The sequence below is a fragment of the Salarias fasciatus genome (genome assembly GCF_902148845.1).
Source record: "Salarias fasciatus chromosome 7 unlocalized genomic scaffold, fSalaFa1.1 super_scaffold_4, whole genome shotgun sequence".
In the NCBI taxonomy this organism is placed as follows: Eukaryota; Metazoa; Chordata; class Actinopteri; order Blenniiformes; family Blenniidae; genus Salarias; species Salarias fasciatus.
The window spans coordinates 16285907-16307685 of record NW_021941229.1 but is presented as its reverse complement, the minus strand read 5'-3'; the positions used below and the strand labels follow the sequence as shown (position 1 = coordinate 16307685).

At 44.4% G+C, this 21779-nt stretch overlaps 2 protein-coding genes across 2 annotated transcripts in view; one reads left to right on the top strand and one right to left on the bottom strand.

Annotated features, from left to right (window-relative positions):
• The first annotated feature begins 3245 nt into the window (after positions 1 to 3245).
• On the top strand, positions 3246 to 9077 carry gdnfa (glial cell derived neurotrophic factor a). Its single transcript, XM_030084510.1, has 3 exons — positions 3246 to 3681; positions 4619 to 4849; positions 8358 to 9077. Exons 2-3 carry the CDS (start codon positions 4645 to 4647, stop codon positions 8918 to 8920), a joined length of 768 nt encoding a protein of 255 aa, XP_029940370.1. The 5' UTR covers positions 3246 to 3681; positions 4619 to 4644; the 3' UTR covers positions 8921 to 9077.
• Positions 9078 to 12529: 3452 nt separating this feature from the next.
• Positions 12530 to 21779, bottom strand: part of wdr70 (WD repeat domain 70) — a 37243-nt gene continuing 27993 nt past the window's right edge. The window contains exons 14-18 of the mRNA XM_030084509.1: positions 21344 to 21444; positions 20407 to 20486; positions 18414 to 18530; positions 15216 to 15378; positions 12530 to 14453 (exon numbers count right to left, since the gene is read on the bottom strand). Coding sequence (XP_029940369.1) covers positions 14366 to 14453; positions 15216 to 15378; positions 18414 to 18530; positions 20407 to 20486; positions 21344 to 21444 — 549 coding nt within the window. The 3' untranslated portion in view covers positions 12530 to 14365. The remainder of the gene's footprint in view (positions 14454 to 15215; positions 15379 to 18413; positions 18531 to 20406; positions 20487 to 21343; positions 21445 to 21779) is intronic.

Below are 21779 nucleotides of genomic sequence, written 5' to 3'. Positions count from 1 at the left end.
CAGGATGACTGAATCAAAATGAGTCTTTAACAGTACGTGTTTAAAAAGGCAACATCTGAAGAAATGAGGGGAAAGTAAAGTGTTGGCCATGTGTGGGGTTTGTCTCAGATGATTTTTTTTTTTTTTTTTTTACTGTTTGGTGTTAAACTGAACCAGATGCAGCGATCTGGACTGCTTGTGAGCGTTTCGCTACATCTTGGTATAAACTCTGTGGGGAGCCGTCATCATTTCCACCTGAGGGTCTTGTCAGCGCTCCGTGGAGGCTCGCCATCAAAAATTGAGGTGCTTCTCCCGTCGGTGGCACAAATAATGAAAGAAGTCTCCTCAGCGTGTGAGTGACGCGTCTCTTCCTCACACCCCATGTGGTGGTGATTCGTTCGGCTTACTCATGTTTCTCCTCCTCGCAAATTAATATTTATTATAGTCACTCAAGCATTCGGCTCAGGAGACTTATGACACCCCCGGACAGTGGAGCGCTCTCGCATAAAGGAGCTCTCTAAGATGCGTCTATTTTTGGGCGACAATTATCTTCACGGCTCCATCTGTGTGAGACAGAGGGGAGGAGGTCACAGAGGACGGCCGCAGATATCAATAAACAATACCGCCTCTGTGCGTCCCGCCTCTGAGTCGGCGGCCTGCTACTGAAATGTCACACGCGCTGACGTGTAAGGATATCTCCTGTGCGAGATCTGCTCCGCTGTCCCCGTCATTGATAAAGTGTACAATATGTCAGAATGATGCAGAGCGGCGTGGGATTCATGCATCAATAAAACATCGCAAAAGTTTCCACTGTACTAATCTGCTTCATCGAACGCTTTGTTTGGCTCAAAAAAATAATACTAGTTAGGACAATAAATGTCCGTTTATCTTCAATACCTCTTTGTGGCTGCTGAAGGGATCCCAGCTGATGATGAGTGAAGGCAGGACACACCCTGCACACAGAAAGACGGGCGGTCATACACACTTACATTCACATCTAAGGAGGATTTAGAGACACAGCTTTCATTCAAATGCATGCTTCTTCCGTAGTAAACGGAAACAAAAATGACGGTACATACAGAAAGAACATGCAAACTCCGCACAGGAAGGAAGCCAAATGTGGAAGTGCTGTGAATCGAGCATGCTAACCACTAAATAATACATAAACAGAACAGCTACATGAATAATTTGAAAAATGTATCTTAAAAAGCAGAAACAGCAGCCAGTTCTCAAGACCTGAACTTGGACTTTCTCCACTTCTCCTTGACTCAAACGCTGCGGGTGAACTTCAAATAACCCCAAAGAGCCCAACAGTTCTGAAAACAGTGCACCCAAATGACTCACTCCTTCATCATTGTCCGCTGTTCACGTTACATTCATGCATCTGAGCTTGTTTACATAAGCAGTGCATTTCTTTCATTCATTCTCTCGTTCCTGTTTGGGACAGTGGAGGCTTTCGGTCTTTCCCGGCATGCACTGGCAGGGAACCATGACCGAGGGCTACCTGCTCAACAGGTGAAGACAAATTCTTCTTCTTCTTTTTTTTAATGTTATTTTTCACGGTAGAAGTGGGCCAGGTGATTCTGTTGTCAAGGCGTTGCATTTAACTGGAACTAATCGGACTGAGTGAAGGCAGGAGGCACGCTAAGCAGGTAAGAACATCTCAAAGCAATAGACAGAGAGAGAACATGCAAACTCACAAAGCCAAAAGGACCGACACTGCAATCAGTTTCCATTCAAACATTAAAAACGTCACACGCTGCTGCTGCTGTCAAAACCCAGTTAAAATAGCACAGAGGAGAAAATGCTGAGGTTTCTAACAGCTGAAACAAAACGAAGAGTGAAACATGAGTAACCTCAAAATAAGAGAGACGTGCCAGTGTTGAAAAACCATTAAGAGTTGTGAAATGAGGCGCAGGAGTAAGTAGCCATAAAGCTTTAAAGGAAAAAAAAAAAACAAAAATCCTTATAATTTAGAGGGTATTCTCATGATATGTGATGCATTAGGAGCTGTCACTGAGCACAATGAGCCCATGTGAGGACTTGACGGAGAGGAATCCATACAATGAGGACTTGGCACCGCACCATGCAGACACTAAAGAAATGGGCAGGGCACCGAGAAACGCTCCAAAGAAAACATGTATCAACAAGAAGTTTCGGATCAGGAGCAAACAAATGGGAGCCTTAATACCTCTGAGCAGCAGATCAGGCAGCGCTGATCTGAAGTGTCAGTGCCTGGAGTTCCAGACTCATTTGCTGTGATTGAATTCCTGCGTGTTAAATCAAAAGCAGAGAGCAGAAGTGTAAGTGTGTAGTTTATAGCTGGAGCTGCTCTCCTCTGGCACAACCAGCACAACGTGCACTGGGTAACTTGTGGAATTCGGTGTTGTGGGAGATGAAAGGAGGGCGCAGCTTGTAAATCATGGGAGAAGGGGTTTCTCAGGTGCCACATCGGGTCCCCCTCCTCTCTTTTGTCCCGCGCTCAGCCTGAGTGATCAGATGCTCCAAGGCGTGGGTGAGTTCTGCAAAAAAATTGGGTTACTACTCCCCTAAAAAAAAAAAAAGCCTCTCTCGCGTATTTACGGAGATGTTCTAGTAAATAGCGAGTGAAGCGGGAGCCCTCCATCTGAGACGTGTGTAGCCGTGAGACGGACACTTGACACCGAGGCGCACAGAGCGCGGAGATCGGGTTAGAAACACGCATCGCAACAGAACATCTCCAAATCGCATTCCGCATACTGAAATCTAATCCCGGGGACATCAGGATGTGTGACATAATCCCCAAGACATCTGAAAACCGCGCTCCTCCAAACGGGGCTCCAGGGGTGGTTTTTGGAGAGAGATATGCGGACCTCTGTTACTCACTGTTTGCTCTCGCGGGGATCTATAAAAGAGGGGCGGACACCAACTGCCCCCGGACGTCAGAGCGCACTTCACTATAAATCTCTCCAAAGTGCCCTCTGCGCCCGGTGCGGTGTTATGCGCAGACATCTGTCCCGCTTCACTTCCAATATGAGGACGGCGCGCGTGGAGACCCGGAGCTTCACAGACGATATCTGACCTGGAGGAGGGGGGGAGAAAAATGGAGGAGAAATTCTCGCATCTGCGTCGCTTATCGGGACGATATTCAAAGTGAACTGTGTGGGGATCATGCGTCCCGTAACGCAGTTCTGGATGTAAGAGTGTTTAAGTGCGTTATCACGCGGGAGAGACATTTGTTTTTCTCTTTTTTTTTTTTGCGTCCTGGAAAACAAATATTGGACACCTTGTGTTGCCGGGGACGCTGATGTCTTCATCGGTTCTCCCTTCAGCCGGAGATGGTGGATCTCTCTCGGATTTCCAACGTGGAAACGTAGCATCCAATTAATCAGCGACTGCAACTGTACCCCGTGAGGCGCGGTGGCACTCGGTCCGCTCTCCTCAACACCCACCTTTGGACTCCGAAGTGTGGAGAGACGCATGGTTTGGCTTGTGCGCCGGATCGGAATATGAGAAACATACCTGGCGCAGCATTTCAGCGTTTCTTTCTACTTGGACACGGACTGAATGTGAACTCGCTTTGAGGAAATCTTCATGTTGTGGAGTCGTTAAAGTGATTCACGCGGCTGAATCAGCTGGGAACGCTAAATGAGTTGCGTTTTCTGTTTGGATTTTACCACCGGCAGCCGAGCGGATTTCAGGTCTGCATGGGCCATATTTAAGGTAAGTAAGTGTTTATCGTTTTATTATTATTATTTCAGATCGTGAAATACAACATATTCTTTCGTGTCGTCTGCGCGCAAAGGAGATCCAAGCCTCACTTTTTGTTTACTAAATCACACTGGAGGGGAAAATGCACCTTAAGCAATTCCAAAGACAGTTGTTAGGACTTTGCATGGTGCGTTTCAGGCCCAGTATTTATCCATGCATGGCTGTTTAGATTTGCTGCAGACTCAACGTGCCATTAGAGAAGAGTCACGTAAGCTTTGGGGATCGCCATCTGGCCAACTCGCACCATTATTTAGGCTGCCGTTGCCAAAACGCTTCGGTGCGTGCTTGAACCAATGCATTTTTGTGCGTGGCGCACCCTACGTGCCTCATCATAAGCAGAGAGAGAGAGAGAGGGAGAGAGAGCGAGAAAGAGAGAGCTCGACTGATATCCAGCCAATCTTATAATCCTAATAGGTTCGACAGTCAGTACAGAATAAATGAGTGCGCCTCTGGTTAGTCACAAATGCCGCTTTCTGTGACGTTCAACTTTTACGCGCAGTTTTACGCATCCGTCTGTAGCGCATTCCACATTTTATTTGAGTATTTTTGTGGACATTCTGGGATTATGAAGTAGAATATATGCCCCTTCTTTAAATTGTTGTCATTAGAATAACCCTGATTGACATGTTTACAGCAGACACGAGACAGAGGGAGAGAGAAGTGAGGATCAAAGCCTCTTGACATGATGACACGGTTATTAATACAGAATGAGTCAGGGTAGGTCTGGCCACAACACTGTTTCAAACACTTTGGTGACTTCATTACAAACTAAAGTAGGCCAAGAGTCTGCCCCTGTGTCAATTGTCTATGATTTTTTTTTTTTCCAATTGAAATTTTCAATTTGATTTCAAATACATTCTCCCCTCTCATTTTTTTTTTTTTTTTGCAGCTTTCTTCATAGGAACTGAGTCTAAGATGAAGTTATGGGATGTTTTGGCCACGTGTTTGTTGCTCCTGAGCTCTGTTGCTACACGGCCTCTCTATCACCACTCTCAGCCAGCCAAGAGGACTTACTTCCCCAGCAGCTATAGTGATTCTGCGTCCCTTTCTTTGGAGGACGACGAGTCATCGTTCCAGCGTGAAGACCACAACCTGCAGGAGATCTCCATGGAGGATCAGTGTAAGGAAACCTGCGTGTCCTCACAAGATCTTGTGATGTGGTGAATGGTTGATAATTGCCTTGTGTGAGTGCAGTGGAGAAAAAAAAAAAAAAGTTGACTAATCACAATTGGATTCAGCAGTGAATGTTGCACAGCTGTTTGATGGTTAAGTAAGTTGCTCTGTTATGACAAATTACATTTGAGATGTGGCTCATAAAAAGCTGAGTCCACAAGTGTCGAATCCAGCACTGATAAGGCTATCGGAGGGAAGATCTTAATTTGTGTTTTATTGCTGCTTTGAGTTGCATCACGCACATGTGAAAACAATCCAGCGGAGACCGGTGACCTTTAACCATCTGCCAAAAACCCAGAAATCATGGTTTCATGCTTGAGGGAGCTCGCTGCAAACCGAGTCGGAGAGGACTCTCTTTTCAGGCGAGAGGCCGGGCAACACCGGAAAGTTTGAAGCGCCGAGCGAGAGCCCTGTGTTTATGTTCATTTTAACAGCGGCGGTGGGCAGGAATTTATTTTGTTTGGACCAATGTGACATTGTATCATCTTCACACAGAAGCAAACGCAGCCAAGAACTAGATAAGGAATGGAACATTTGGACAAGTGTTTGTCCCTGCCACCTCATATTCCGTTTGGCCCACGGTGAGATCATTGATCTGCTGTATAACCCGAGACCGAACAACGCTGTAGTTCCAAATGAGGAAGGGTCTTTCAGGTTTTTTTTTTCCCTTTGATGTAATAAAAACACTCATATATTTCAAGATGAGACCAATACAACATTCCAGCTAAAATCTATCTTCTCAATATGTCCTCACCCAGTATCACTTTCAATCTAGAGCATAATTTGCAGAATGAATTGCTCCCTTTGCTGCTACAGGTCTAGTCTGTCAGCAGGTGTAGACTGCGGCCGGCCCGCCTGTCAGTTGACACACAATAGAAGGTGTCTAAATCAAAGGGTAGGTGTGTCTAAACAGATTGGCCCGAGCTCAACCTGATACACAAGTAGCGTTCGGCCAATCAGCTGCGGAGCGCAGACGGATCGGATGTCCCGCGCTCTGCCAGAGGAGCAGGTAAGAGAAGAGAGACAGGCGACACTGCGGTGCGAAAGGCGGCGTTAACCACAACACCACCTGCCAGGCCTCGCACGCCGCCGCCCATCCATCACATGTAACCACACAGACTCGCTGCAGGTAATCTAATCAGAACCCAACAAATTGAGCCGTTTAGGAACTGAAGGCGTCTTCGAGATCTCCATGCGGAGTCCGAACATGCAGGCGCTCGAGCAGGAGACACGTTACTCTATAATGGAATCAACATGTAACACAGGAGGGTCCAAGGCTTCCAGGCGGTCCTCATCGCTCCGTGCAGCAGATGGTGAAGGGCTGTGCTGGTGCATACTTCCAGTTTCGAGCAGATTGCAGTCTGCTTCTTCTAAATGACTCAAAGCATATGATTTCCTTTTATTTGGCCTTTTGAAGTATCGGCGTTCTGAAACGACAGCCGTAAAATATTTTGAATGCATCTTCCCAGGAGGTGTAATTGCTCCGTGCCTACTGTGTCAATGCAGGCACTTCCTGTGTGAACGATCGCTGGAGTTAACCTTTAAAAGAGCTCCGCGATGTGGTTTTCAATGTGGTTAAAAAAAAAAAAAAAAAAAAAAAATCTAGAAACCCCTGCAAAAAATGCCGGTTTAATTGTTCACCAAAGAAATGATCATGTTATTTTGAAATTGCCGTTTTTGAGTGGATTTTTGCAAGTTTTAATTCTGCATTACTTGCAAAACTAGAAAGCCCCAAAGCACTACTTATTTCTCCATCCAACTCTTTGAAAAGCTGCTCATGTTTGGCGATCGACCAGCACTTGAAGGCATTTACCGATTACATGCAGCGGAAATTCTCCAAACCTTCCTGTTTACTGGCTTTTATCTCAAACAAGACTGGAAACTCTATCCCAGTTGATGTTCGGAAACTCCCCGGAAAGGTGATCAGCCTATTAACGTGGTAAAAGAAAACTCACCCATATATTTACACCTTCAGCCAGTTGAGAGTCACCCTTTACTGAGGAAGCATCTCCAACGACATGCAAACTCCACACAGTTCAGCAATAGGTACTGGTTTGGCAGGTGTTTTATATTTACATCCAGAGCCATATGGCTGCTGAAAGTGCCAATCGAATCTGATAAACGCCGGCTGTTTTTATTGGAAATAGGTTACGGGCACACACACACGCGAAGAAACATCAATTTTACATCCGTTACATTAAGCCTGAGATTCACTTTCTTCTGATTGATCGGGATTTGAGGAAACTTTCCTCCAACAGTGCTGAAGCTGCTGACATGCCACATGCAGCGCTCATTATTTCCCATCAGACTCTGCTGGTTGCTCTACAGCAGCGTCTGACTGACGACCCGACGTCATTTCATGCAAATCTGGTTGAAAAAAAAAGTTCTCACAGCAGACAGGAGGTTCAGCTTTAACAGCCTTAAGTGTTACTTAAGTGTGCAGTTGATCTCTGTATTAAACACCCAACACTGAAACCGCACACGTGGGACAGAAAATAAGTCAGAAGTCAATGAACGCAGTGTGATCCAACCTAAATCACGTCTGCCGTTACGCCTCCGCCCTCTCTACTTCTTCTCTGACTGAAACAAAAGTGAATTGACAACACCCTCTGACCTTCAGCCTCCAACTCATCCCCTAACAACCGCCCTGGAAGGAGTTAAAGCAGGACACCTGCAGACCGGCACACGCACGACTCTGGACTGCCTCCTGCATTCCTCCTGTTGAGACTAAGCCTTCCCGTTTTTTGATCTGCGGTGTTTCTGGTATTTATGGAAAGAGTGTGCATTTGTGTCAGCGCGTGTTTTCCAACACTACAGATGCGAACTGACATCAGCGACAATGTACGTCTGACTTTCCTGCAGAAATGACACCTCAGTCTATGTTTAGATGTTTAGTTGAACTCTTCCTTCTTTTGTGTATTTTACAGGAATAGTTTGACACTTTTGGGGAAACAAGTTATTTGTCTCTCCTGCTGAGATTCTGGTGGTAATTTGATGCATATGGATGTACAAGAGGTGACAGGATGAACACTTGCACCTAAAACTAAAGAAAATTCTGCATAAATTCTTGGTCAAATGAATTCTGTAAAAACCCAAATATTGACTTTGATACTGACATATGTGATGAATCCTGATATTTACAGAGCTTTCGATGTGCTGCCAGGCAAAAACGTTGAATGGATGAGCTTTCTGCTTGAGATCGTGCACTGTTCTAATTGTGCAAATCTTTTCTCACTCGTCCTGAACCCCTGCTACGCTTGTTGGGTTCCTATTCCCACGAGGACATTTAAAGTTTTATCTGCTCATGCTGTCATTCAAAACAGTAAATAATTAATTGCACTGTTGTCAACTTCTGCACTGCCACATTTCAATAGTTTAGTCTGAATGCCAGGATGAAAATTCTCATTTTAACTTGAGCTTTAGAGCTTAACGGGTTGTGTTTGTTTCTCCTCCAGATGACATTGCGGGCCCGTACCCGGAGCAGTTCGAGGATGTCATGGATTTTATTGAGGCTACCATCGGCAGACTCCGCAGATCGTCGGAGCCCGACGGGGCCTCGAGGGGAAGGAGGCAGCAGAAGCAGAGAGGAGGAGCGGCAAACACAGGAGGCGCGAGAGGCGAGGGCCGGGGACACAGCGAACGGCGGCGGGGCCGGGGCCGGGGGGGCGGCCGCGGCGGCAAAGGGGGCCGAGGCGAGAGGGGGAGGGAGAGGATATCGGTTCAGAGCCGAGGCTGCTTGCTAAAGGAGGTCCACCTCAACGTGACGGATTTGGGGCTGGGCTACCAGACTAAAGAGGAGCTCATCTTCCGGTACTGCAGCGGCCCCTGCGTGGAGGCGGAGACCAACTACGACAAGATCCTCAACAACCTCACGCACAACAAAAAGCTGGACAAGGACGCGCCGTCCCGCACCTGCTGCCGGCCCATCGCGTTCGACGACGACCTGTCTTTTTTGGACGACAACGTGGTGTACCACACGCTGAAGAAACACTCGGCCAAGAAGTGCGGCTGCGTCTAAAGTCACGACCAGCATCGGCGGACTCGAGGATGAACTGTACGAGCGGTGCTGCGGCGTGAGGGATTACTGTCGGACAGAGAGGGAGCGCGTCGTCCCTCGTCTTTCTTTTGTTTTTTTGTTTTTTGTTTTGTTTGTGTCAGTAGTTATTCAGAGGAGCTACAGGTGAGTAAAGCGAGGCCACCTGAAAGACACTGGAACAGCTGTCCAAAAGCAAAACTGTACATTTTGAACCCCCCGACGGTCCGACCTGCAGATCCCCCCCGACAGGCTGTTTAGACACTTGCAAAAATGTATCGGGTTTGCAAAAGATTATATACTGTTACACTTCCAGATGTGCTGACTGTACTGTCGAAAAAGTTGAGAGAAAAAAAGACAAGAAAAAAAGAAAAAAAGAAGCTAACTTGGCTCTAAAATAATTAATTTCCAAGGAACACCTTTTTTTTGTTTCCTTTGCCGGCTTTTAAGACTCCAGAAGAATCAAGAGATTTGAGGAGCCAGTCTAAATTATTTCCACTGCATAATAAGCTGGAAGTCGACATTTACATTCAGAGCAAAGGAACCACATTGAAGTTCTGCAAAGACTATTTAGTGCATCTGAATAAAATCTGATCCCACATATACAGACATATATATATAAATATAGATATATATATATATATAAACGTGTGTAAGAGGAATATTTATTGAAATTGAACTAAGTTATTGTTATTTATTTCTATCCATTTTATGAAAGAAGTTTTCTTTTTTTTTTTCTTATTTATTTAAAAGCTTTGTTTGTCTTGGATGGTGCCAAAGTGCAGAATTTTCTCATAGGAAATGTCGCAGAACAGCTAAACTGCCCCACACGTGCTTATTTTGCTTATTAATGTCACTGAGGCTGTGTTCACACACACACACAGAGTGTGGTTACCAGGTCTGGACCAAATCGGACTACATTTTAAAGTCCTGAATTCAGAATTGTTATAATCTCATGTGCAGATTTAAGCACACTTCTGATTCCTCTGGCGAGCGATTTGGCCGTCGATGGAGAATACTGCATACTTGGTTCGTTCGGAATGACACCGGAGCCCGTTTGTTCGGCAGTATTCACACTTCCAGAAATAAACTGCATCAAACAAACAAACCAGACCAGATTATGCTTTAATCCAGCCAAACTAGCCAAGTGTGGACACAGCCTGAGACACCAGGGTTTCTCATTTCATGTCCAAGCGATCACGGTCAGCTTATTACATTGAGGTTGGACGGACAGACAGATGGAAGAGGGGACCAACAGAAGACTTTTCATAGGACTGAACTATTGCTTTGAGCTGCTCTGAGGGACGGCGGGATAGCGCACCTCCGATTCACAACATCCCTTCGTTATTCGGAGCAAATTATCGCCGCCGTGTAGTTTTTAGGCAGATTTCAAGCTATTAATCCAAGACAGATGTAGAGCCGCTCCATCCGGAAGCCACGGCCAGCATTTAATTAAAAATCTGAAATGGACTTGTGAGTCGGTGGCCCCGTCAGGATCTGCTGGTGCCTTTGAGGAGCCGTTCTTGAAGTCGCAGCGCAGCAGGCACTGCTAGAATGCCTGCCTATCAGGCTGCGTTATCTGAAACCTCACTCTGGCCCTCCACCAAGTCTGAGCAAAGGCTTTGCAGCGGTTACTGTCCCGATAGGCTTTAAAGTTCACGGGACTGCCTGTGTTTCTGTCTGAGCTGACAGACAGGTCTTATTCCCTCAAAGGGGATTTGAAAGTGATCCTCTGACATGAGTCTTAACCAAATATCCCCGCCGGCAAAGGCAATTTAAGCAAGATCGAGCTACTGTAGTGGCTGTCGTCGCGCAACTGATGTAAATATCTGGAGAGGAGACGTTTTCCGACAAAAGGCCGCGTTTTGGAGTTACTGAATGAAGATGACGGGGTTCGGCTCAAGAGGCTTTCGGCATGCAAAAACCTGTTCAACCAAATTCATCCCCAAAGTACAGCAGAAATATAGATCCAGGAAAAAAAAAAAAAAGAAAAAAACACAAACAAACCAGGAGGCTCTTTAAAAGGCGTGCTTCTGTGCGTTGCGAGGGGGTCGTTTTAAGTGGAACAAAGAGAGCCCTCGTGTAGGTCTTGATGTTAGCACGGATTAGGGACCAAGGTATCTGTGCCCACCCAGCAGCAAGCAAGCCAGCTTTACGGTGTAATCCCCCCGCACAGAACAAATCCACTGCATCAGGCTGAATTTAGGCCAAACACTACACACACAGAGGAGAAAAAAAAAAAAAAAAACTAGCTTTTATCACAGCATACTTCATCAATTGGATCATCTTCCCCTTTAACAACTGATTCGTGCGTAAGCTTTTCCAGATGAGAATGTGCAGTTCGGAGACTTCCCAGAAGTCCCGGAGCTGCTCGCTACTCGTCGATAACCATACGTTGAAAGTGTGTAAACTGTGACCACTCGCCTTCACCACTGTTTGCTCAACAGTTCGTTGGTTCTCTGGATTTCATGCAAAGAAGAAGAAGAAGAAGAAGGAAAAAAAAAAAAAAAAAAACCTCAGTGTTAATATTGGAAGAAAGGATTGCAAACGCTGTCACTCCGTTAACATCGTTGTGAAAAAAAACAAACTGTCATGTCATGTTTTGTGTTACAGAACCAAAGCTCTCGGCAAACTTTATTTTTGTACAATATTCATTTTATAACTTTTTACAGAATTAAACTTGTTTCTATTAAATGATTGTGTCTCCTGGTATTGTGCCGTGAACGACCGTCCAGATGGAGCTGATTTGCTGGGGTGTGTTTACACAACTATCACCTAAAATTGCAGATGAAAATACGGGTTATAAAGGGAATCTCGAGGACGCCGGAGAGGTCGGCCTCTCCGGTAAGGTATCTCCTTCTATTCTGCATTGTTGAACCGGAGCCCAAGGTCATACAGTAAACAAAAGCTCGCAGTAAAGAGCCACCGAGCTGTAAATCAGGGCACTGAGGAATGTTTCCACTGAACAAAGAAGATGTAAATGCTGATGAGACGATGGCAGAGGGGCACAAAGTGAGCCCAGGAGGAGGAACAATGTATAGCGGAGGTACAAGAGGGGCTTTCTGTCGGCAGCAAATCTGAATTCTTGAGAGCAAATCTCAAGATTTAAGCCTTTAAATGTTTCATTTTGTCCTCATAGTGCTCCATTCCGTACCGTGTTTATGTAAAATGTGCTTCAAGTTTTCAGAGTCACAACAGTTTATTTTATGCAAATAAAGCTAAATATATAAATGAGAGGAGGTCAAAGCTTGAAAGAAATTGCACCTGTGTCTAAACAATGACATGATTCTCATATCAAGTAGTAGTTTTTAATTTTAAAGCTGAAATGTTCAAGTCATTACATTTACTCTCCTAATGACATAAAAGACACATTTATCTCTTTGCAATCAAGCTTATTTTCTCATTCTAGTCTACTTGACTCACACAGTTTTTCCCTTGGTTTATTTTTTTTTATTATTTGCTCTCAAATATTAAAGGGAAAGAAATGGTGCAGGGAAAATTCAACGTCATGACCCCAAGAAGTTTTATTACACCAGCACAACTTGAGAAACCACCGTATCAATTCAGATCTATCATACTCCTCTTTCTATTCACGAACCAGTGAAAAGTAGTGTCTGCCTTTGTTTTTTTTTTTCTTTGAGAATTTGAATTTACCTGACATTGATTCCACAAGTTGGATCATTTTTGGTGGCTGCTTCTTTTAGCCAGTTGTTCAGTTTCCTCGAATCATTTTGGTCCCAATTCTTCAAAAGAAAAGGTGAACTAAACCTCCACTGAGTCTCTATTTGAACAGGCCATAGTTTGAGCTGCATGAAGAGACTCACTTTTCCTTCTACTGTTTCACGACTCGAGTCGCTCATCTCCCGCTGCCTGCTGGGAATCTTTCTCCAGAGGAGCGAGACGTCAGCCTCTCCTCTCCCCGTGAAGCCCAGCTCTACTTACTCCATGCTCTTAAATACATCCCTCATTGTTTGGGTCCTTCCATATTTCTTGCTCTGGTATGTCTTTGTCTCACGTTTTACTGCCGCGGGACGACCGCCAGCGCGCCGGCGTTTAATTGTCTTCTCGTAATTTTTGTTGGGTAAAAAAAAAGATCGGCGTACGGGTTTCACCCTTTAAAAGACACTGAGCAGAGACACAAAGCTGGATGAAACATGTGGCACGCAAGACTGAGAACCGTCATGCATCTGAAACATAATATCAGCGGATCAGAGGGGAGCATATGGCCGAGGAACCGCGGTGAAAACGGCACATTTATGGTGAAATCTTGACGTTGTGATGATTTTTCGATTTCTTTAGTGGGATGTGACTTCTTGCTTCACTCGGAAAACAAAGTTCTATTCCAGAGAGAAAGACAATACAGAAAACCACCATGGTTCTCATTAAAACTTTAAATTGAGGTTTTTTTTTTTTTTCTGTCAGTTTAAATATTTCTGATTGTTCACAGGTCACTCAAAAGATTCCTAATACGAGACGTTTTTTTTTTTAATATGTGCTCAAAGACTCAGATCAGGTGTAAAAGTAACAGTACCTCAATAAACACGACGATATTTAAAACTGGATTTTGGCCAATTAATTAAACGGCCTTCAGAGGCCTATCAGAGGAAATTTAATGTATCCATTATATAAACCTCAGTTCGCTGACCTTCAAACGTGGGTGGTGAGCACTACAGGACCAAGAATTCAATTTAAAACTAAACCGTGACTCATCATTAAATGTCTTTAACGGTTGTGGTGAAAGTAGCCCGTACGCCTCCCGTTTCCAGGTTTGACTCGCTGCCACGCAGAGAAGGCATTAAACCGAAGTATTCCTTTGATCAGCTGGTAAAACACATGTCAGTCTGCCTCGCTTTGGGTAAAACACATCACCGTTTCACAATACGAGAAGAAATCCCTTTATTCACGGGGTTGAGCTGGAAAACAGGGAGCACAGAAATAACTATAATACCTGTGAGTGTTTGATGAATCACAACCCAAAAATGCACATCTTAAAAGCTGTCAAAGTTTTAAAAACACCCCGTTTTTTTGTGTGTGTGTGTTACTGCTTTGCTATTTATGTTCTAGTAACTTTAAAACGTCTCTTTATTGTGATAAACAACTCCAGGCCGCAAAAATCTGGAGCCGATTTATGAGGCATTAGCAGACTCTGGAGATGTGGGGCGAGAGGACAATGGAAATGATGAGGGTAAAGTCCTCATAATCAAAACAGACTTAAATAGCCAAGTTCTTCCAGTGGCTCGCGAATTACAATGCAGGCAACGTTTTCCTGTAAAGATATTACGCTTCCACGGTTAAATAAAAAAATAAAAGAAGTCTACTGTGCAGCAGAATAAAAGAGGAGGACAGATCAGGAACTGAAGTGATGCTCCTATGCACAGTTTCATGTTCTGTTATCGACTGCTCACCCTGTCTACTATCCTATGAAGGCTGTCAGATTTTGCGTTTTTTCCACTCGGGTTCTTTCTCGGCTTCTTCATCCTCCTCTGATTCCTCTGCAAACATGGGCTCTGGCTGGGTTCTGCGGGGGATTAAGGAGAACGAGAAACGATTTAACCGTTTGCTTTTTCGGACTGCTTCAAAAAAAAAGCAAAAAAACACTGAACTGTGTTCAGAGAAAACAAAGACGGGTGACGGTTATGAAGCAACACATTAAGCTGGATATTGTCGTGTTGGTGCGTCAGGCTAATTTCTGCCACACAAAACAAACAAGACTTAATCAAGATGGTGCAGCAAGATAACAGAGAATTCTTTGCGGCTCAGTACTGAAGGCCTCGCGCTGCGCGCACGCTTTGAAGGTTGATTCTGTCTGCTATATGGTGTTCTGCACGCCAAAAGGTCAAATTTAAGGACTGTATAATTGATTCTGTACATGGAAGAAACAAGTCGAGCTCTGCTCAGCATGTGTTTTTAATCTAGAAAGAAATTTAACACACATGCTGAGATGTGTCACTCGTGCGCGGCTGCCGCCTGTTTTGCAGAGGCTCGCCACTTTGCTTCGAGTTTATACAGCTGTGCCGATGTGACAGCAATCTGAAACTGCCTTTTCTGCTGTTTCACGTGTCTACCTGCAAACCCGTGCAGAATTTTAAACATTTCTATGTCACAGCAGCACAAAAAAGGTCCCGAATCACATCTCAATACCGCCAGCAGTTTGCAGCGGCGTCGGCTAATGAGGTCAAAAATGACAGTGGGAGGCTGAGTGGAGACAGAAACAGTCAGATGGTTGCAATTTTGGGTATATAAATGTTTGTTTTTGTTTTTTTTTTCCTTCCTCTCTTACTTTTTGTATGCCGGGGCGACCCAGTACGGGTTCTCCATGGCTTCCTTGGCGTGGCGCAGGATGGCCTCTCGCGGGTTGCTGTCATCCGTTTTATCCAAAGCGATGTTCTTCACGATGAACGAGGACAGCGTGCCGCCGTGAGCTGCCACTCTTCCTCCTCGGCCTGTCGGGAAACATCAGACGACGTTTAAATTCCGCCGGGATGGGGGGGGGGGGGGGGGAGACAAAAAAAACCACAGACATTTCTGGAAATGTGCATCTTCTTCACAACTGGAGGGATTTAATCCGCGAGTTCACAGATTCCATCGTAAGCCTTGACCTTGACCGATCAAGAGCAACTTGACCTCTCACTCCGCTGTTAGGATTTAATGTTGTGCAACATCATCTGTTATCTCCTATAATCTGCTGCATTGCGGTGACACGGCCTGACATTACAGACAGATGAGCAGCAGGGCGGCGGCTGCCACTGCCGCCCGGCGTTTCTGTGCGGAGCTTGCATGTTCTCCCTTTGCATGAGTTTTATCCAGTGTTGCACTTTTCTTAGAAACGTTGTCAGCCTGTGATAAAACTGGCGACTGGTCCAAGATGTGTCTCATTTTAGTTCATAATCTGCAAACATCTGCTCCACCATGAAAAGGATTAAGTTGAATAGAGTGGTATTGAAGATTTAATTTAGATATTTTTGATGAAAGTCTAATGATCCAGGTGGATGGAAATAACTGGATGTTGAGATTATGGCAAAAAAAAAATGTTTTTTTACATCTGAAGTATTTATTATTATAGTATTAAGTCCTTGTTCTGCTGCGAGACAAGCATTACTTTAAGAATCACTGAATTCATTTCAAATGATTGTTGATTTTTCTTAACACAATTGTTTTTATGATAGTCCATTACATTGTCCATAAACCGCTTCCATTATTTTAAAGCGCAGTGGGATATACAGAGAAAATCCTGTCAGCAGTTTTCTTGAATTATCAGATTTCAAGCTTTTTATTACTTTTGGTTCTGCACACACTAACATTTCTAGCAGCTCAGGAAAGTGAAATCATTAAAGCTCCACTCTTCGCTGTGCTTCTACTGAGCTGCCAGACTGTGGAACTTCTAGGGGGGGGGAGGGGGGGAACAGAACCTACTGGTTTCCAAAGGGGACATCTCAAAAGGATCGGGGATGCGATGCACACGCTTCCTGTTGCAGCCGGGCAGGGAGGTTGTTTGGGGATCGAGAGACGACTCTTTCCATTGCTTGTAAGCATCGAGCCAACCACTGAGCGTAACCTTGCACTTATGAGAGCTGGCTTCCTCGCTCAGCATAAACAATGCCAGGACAGTCTGTAATCCACAAAAGCCACTGAGAGGCGAAACTCTGTTTTCGCGAAATCACCAAACATTTTCATTTGCAGACGATTCAATTTACTTCAGCACCGTTCTCTCCACCTCTGTGACAGCACACGCCGCTTCATACTTCAATGCAAGCCCACGCAGAAGGACTGACTGCAACAACGTTAAGTATTTTAATGACTAAGTGCGAGCAAGAAAGGTGAGATTAAGTTTATTACCTGAGTTTTATCACTGCTATAATTAAACAAAAAAATCCCCCCTTTGAAAGGAGCGACGTACGCGTTCCGGCTGCTCCCTCTCGATGAAATCAGATTTTATGTCTAATTTCGTTCACGTTTTACACTGGATGCTCTTCCTGAATCCACCCGGGTGTTTGGAGGTTGAGGGTTTTGCCGAGGAATCCACAAGCTCTCAGGGGGATTTAATCCAGTCGACCTGTTTTTAGAAACTGGTTTCCCCAACGTCTTAGCCAAAGAAGCCCCAAACAGTTTTGTTGGAATTATAATTAAAATTCTTTATTTTTTTTTTTTTGTTTTTACCCCGAGAAAACTTTTATTACCCTTTTTGATGAGATCCTACATGTCGAACGCCTTAACCCTTTACAAGGCACTAAATTATACAGTAAAACTTAATGTTTTAAACCCAAAGATGCTGTTGGATATTAAAAACATTTTATCTTGTGACTCATGAATGTCAGTTTTGATAAACAACACCAAAGGCAGTGTGATATACAATAAAATCAGTTGGAAAAATATCAAACAATCCAAAACCACACATATTTCATGACTTCGAGTGAAAGAAAACACTCGAACTGGGACTAATTCCTCACAAACTTTCGGAAAAATCTGTTTTTCAACCTGAACTGCTTTCCTGGAGCCAGGCAGAACACCTCTGATTTCTCAAAAATCTTTTTGGAAGTCAGTTCCTAGACTCTGAAAAGCTCTTTCTTTGACGTTAACCCAAGTTTAACAACCTCAGAGCAGGCAATGCTCTGACAGAACGCGGTGATTTTTTTCCCCCTTCCAAGCACCAGAAACCACGGCTACTGCCGACTGATTACTGATACCCAACAAAAAAAAAACCAACCTGATGCTCTGAATGAGAATCAGGAGCGAAATCCTCCACATGCGACAACTATTTCTACTACCGTGTATTCTGTTGCTATCATTAACTCAGTATTATTGATTTTGAAGAAATGCATAGACTCACTTAAAAAAAAAAGAGGCAAAAACATGTTTTTTTAATTTGACAAAAAAAAAGCAACATCCCCGTGGAGCCATGACATTTTTTCAAGTACACAGTGCCAAAAGAGTAAGTGGGGAAAAAAAAGGGGAAAAAAACCCAACAAAAACTTGTAGCAATGAGCCAGCTGGAATAAAGCATGGCAGGAAATACTGTCCAGAGTCCTGAACATGTGGCGATGCGTCGGTATGGTATTCATGATCGTGCGTATTTCGGTAAAACGATTAACACTCAGCGTGGGTTTACAAAGAGAGATCACAATGCACCATTGTGTTGAAAAACATGAGACTGCGGCAGACGGCAGTGGATAGTTCGGTGGCCGGTCGGGAGCTGTGCCGGTGTAGCTGGACATCAGCTGGATTGCATAATGCGGCACAAAACAAGCGCCGATTTGCACATGTGCCTCCAAAGTTATGATCCTGACTCACAATGCACTTCCAAAACAGCTGCAGAACTGTGGCAAAATCTAATTAGGTGCCTCTCGTTTGAATCTGTGTGGCTTTTTATGGTATTTTTTTAAGCTCATTAGTCGTTTCCTCAGCACTAAAATCACACTGTTAAATTTTGTCTTAATTTTTTTTGGATAAAAAATAAAGAAAAAAAAAAAAAACACGTTACCTGGTCCGGACACGGGGGGCTCGGGTTTGTGGGATTTTCTCGGGTCGAGTCGGTCCTTCTCCAGCTGTTTGCGTGTGCTCCTCTGCCGGGCCTCTCTGAACATGGGTAAGGCGTGAGCTGCGGACGCACGGAGTAAACAGGGATGATCGAGCTGCTTAGGTAACAAAGATCAAATGACACCAACACACAAATGAGCTGCCGGAGGACACCTGGCAAAACGTCCAGTGTCTGCAGCCCGGACAGAACTGGAGAACACTTTCAAAACCCACATCGTGGAAAACACAAGAAAAACTCAACACACGACCTGCTGAGTGTGCACAAATTACAGATTACCCTTGAACTACTTCCCAGAAAGGTTATGACAAATGATTTCATAAGAAACTACTTCTTTTTAATGATAAAAATCGAGATCACGGTCAAAACTCTTGCATCTGTGATTTACTCTTATCCCATTACTACACTATGAAGCACCCAACAGGGTCTTAACTCTGGTAGCAGATTTTCCATAGTTGGGCTGACCTTTACAGAACTGTAACTTCCTGTCATAGAAACCCCTTTTCCTGACATTTATGTCCTTTCAATGGAAATTGGAAAATGGGGTGTTGTATGTACAACATCGGGTGAATACAATGAACAGTATACATTTAATCTGTAATATATCATGTGTTATCAGCTGAGTCAGCAATCGTGATCAATCTGCTCCTTGTGTATTTTATAAACAAGGCCCCAGCTGACCTCTGGCAGAAATCTCTCTCCTTGTGTACTCTTTCTGCAGTAATGCACACCGGCATATTCATTACATGTTTAGATTCGGACGATCACTCCGCCGCCTTTCACACTTTCGTGCACACCATCACAATAAAAGGCCCCCTAGCACTTAAAACCACAAGTGCAAGAGCGAACGGTTGCATGGTTAAGTGTGAACGAGTGGCCTCAAATGTGTGTGACGGGGACGGGGAGTGTGTGTGTGTAAAAAAAAGAGTGTGTGCAGCTCTTATCCTCGGGGGTTACAAAAAGACACTTTAGTAAAGCGCTAGATAAAGTGATTTTCCATTCAGGAGTCCTGTCCCTGTTCAGAGGTAATTCTTTCTCCTCCATGCTACATTAAGCAAAAAGGTTACTGCTAACAGATTCCCTCGCTTTTCTCAATGGGCCGTCACACGCTTCCTGTCTCTTCTAATTTTCCAGTGCCAGGGCATCAAGTGCGTCACTCGCCACTCGCGGCAGCCAAACGCCTGCCTGCTCTACACCTTGTTGGCATGGCAATCAAACCACATGATGCGTCTGAAGAGGCTGCACTCGCCCCAAACGATAAATGACTTCTGGATTGGGTCTCGGGAGCCAATCTGCGGCGGCGGCGGCCGCGCCGCGCCGGGAGCCGATCCATTCCTGCGAGGTTCACGTCTTCGGTCCGGGGGCAAGCGGATGTGCGAGACACGCATGGAGGAGATGACAGCCGCGTGTGCTGGAGATATGATGGGATGACAGGTAGGGGGGTGGTGTGTGGTTGTGTGTGTGTGTGTGTGTGTTTGGCTAGACGAGCAGGCGATCACGCCGGCGGAGATGGGAGAGGAGGCTGTCCCTGGCGTGATACCGGCATGATGGGAAACCACATGGCTGTGGCGTGGCACGGTGCCCCCCACACCGTCCTGTTAATGGACCAGTCCATGCTCTCATTCCTTGCGAAGCTACTGAAGACAAAGCAGCTGAGGATTTGTGTTGCATGAAAAGAAAAAGCGAGTTAGAGATCGGAGGTGAACTCGAACTGTTTTTAATTCTAAAAGCTTGCGTCACACGATTTTCCTCGAACGATGACCCCTCCTGTCCCGCCTGCGCGATTCAACCAGTACGTGGAACCGCTCGCTTTGCATGCCAGTGTGAGGAGGAAGCGGGGAATTCGGTTCTGTGCTAAATGGCAAACACATTATTCTCCGGGTGACGCTGAGTATGAGCATATTTCGCATGCGTGGAACACACGCATGGAGGAACTCACGCGTGATGATGTAATCCTGTGTGAGCGTCTCCGCGTGCTTTTCTTTGCGCTTGCTCTTCACGACACACAGCTTCGCCCCCCTGGTTGGAACAAAATATTTAGAGAAAGAAAAAAAAAAAAAAACTTGTGAGAAATTCTGGTATTTGAACATTTCAGATGAAAGACAGATGCCAGAACGAGAACAGCTGCTGATCGAAGACAGTGATGAAGATTCCCAGAGAGAATGCATTTTTCGACATTTAAAAAAAAAACAAAAAACTTGCTGTTGCTTTGCTGTTTTGTACCAATAATGGAATTTAAAAAATGCGCATAAATAATTTAATTTACATTTTGCTTCACAACCCAGTTGATTCAAGGTTGCATTAAAAAAAAAAAAAAAAGAGTTTGACTGATGACTGTTTGCATGATTATTACACATTGAATGGGAACACTTAAACCAACAATAAGTATATCACTGGAGCACGTGTTTGCTGCTACTGGCTTATTTTGTTTAAACAACAGTTTACAATAAATCTGCTGCTGTCCACTAAACATTTAAGACTTAAAAAAACCAGACGGGCCTGCTGCAAATTAACAGAGAGGAAAAAAAAAAACATAAGAGAATCCTCAAACTATGAAAGTGTACAGAAGCATCCAGATTTATGCCAGAGAAATTCAACTAGTTCAAGTTTTTTTTCCAATCATTTAGAATTTTATCCTGAAAATGAAAATCAAAAGTAGATTATTTAAAAAAAGATTTATTACTTCAGAAAATCAGATATTTTTCCTCTTTTTTGATTGTAACTAACAATAAAAGACGTTTTAAGTGAGTGAGAGTGTAAAAATAACTCTTGGTTTTCCAAAAATAGTCACATCTTTCGAGATGTCCTTATACACAAAAAAATCCCTATAAATAACCCAAAACCCCTGTAAGCCAATACTGATGTAACAAACGTACCTGTGGCTTTTAACTGGGTCATAATACACCTTGACCAGCCCGTTCGCAGTACCCGCCATTATCTGGTTAAGTTTCGGATGCCACAGGCAGCGGACAACACTCTGCGAAACACAAACAGAAAGACGGAAATGACATTTGACAGTTTTGTGGACAGTACTCATAAAAAGTTCAAACTTTAAAAAAAAAAAAAAAAAAAAAAAAAAAAAAAAAAAAATCAACGGCAGACTAAAGAAGTTTCTCTACAGTGGGTCAGATTTGAGGCCATGCTTGAGCTTCCCAGCTCACAGAAGACAGCGATCACGTATTATTGTGAGTGTGTGTGACCCAGGTTGCGGTACAGTGGGGATCAGTCTCAGTGCGCTCGGCTACTCCAGTTGACTATATTTGGTTGTTGGGATGAGGGCTGGATCCCTCAGTCTGTGTGTGACAGATGGCC

Excerpts from the sequence above, each read along its gene's own strand:
- gdnfa (XM_030084510.1), top strand. The coding sequence starts at position 4,645 with ATGAAGTTATGGGATGTTTTGGCCACGTGTTTGTTGCTCCTGAGCTCT. Across the intron at positions 4,850-8,357 it reads GATCTCCATGGAGGATCAGT|ATGACATTGCGGGCCCGTAC; the intron begins GTAAGGAAACCT and ends TTTCTCCTCCAG.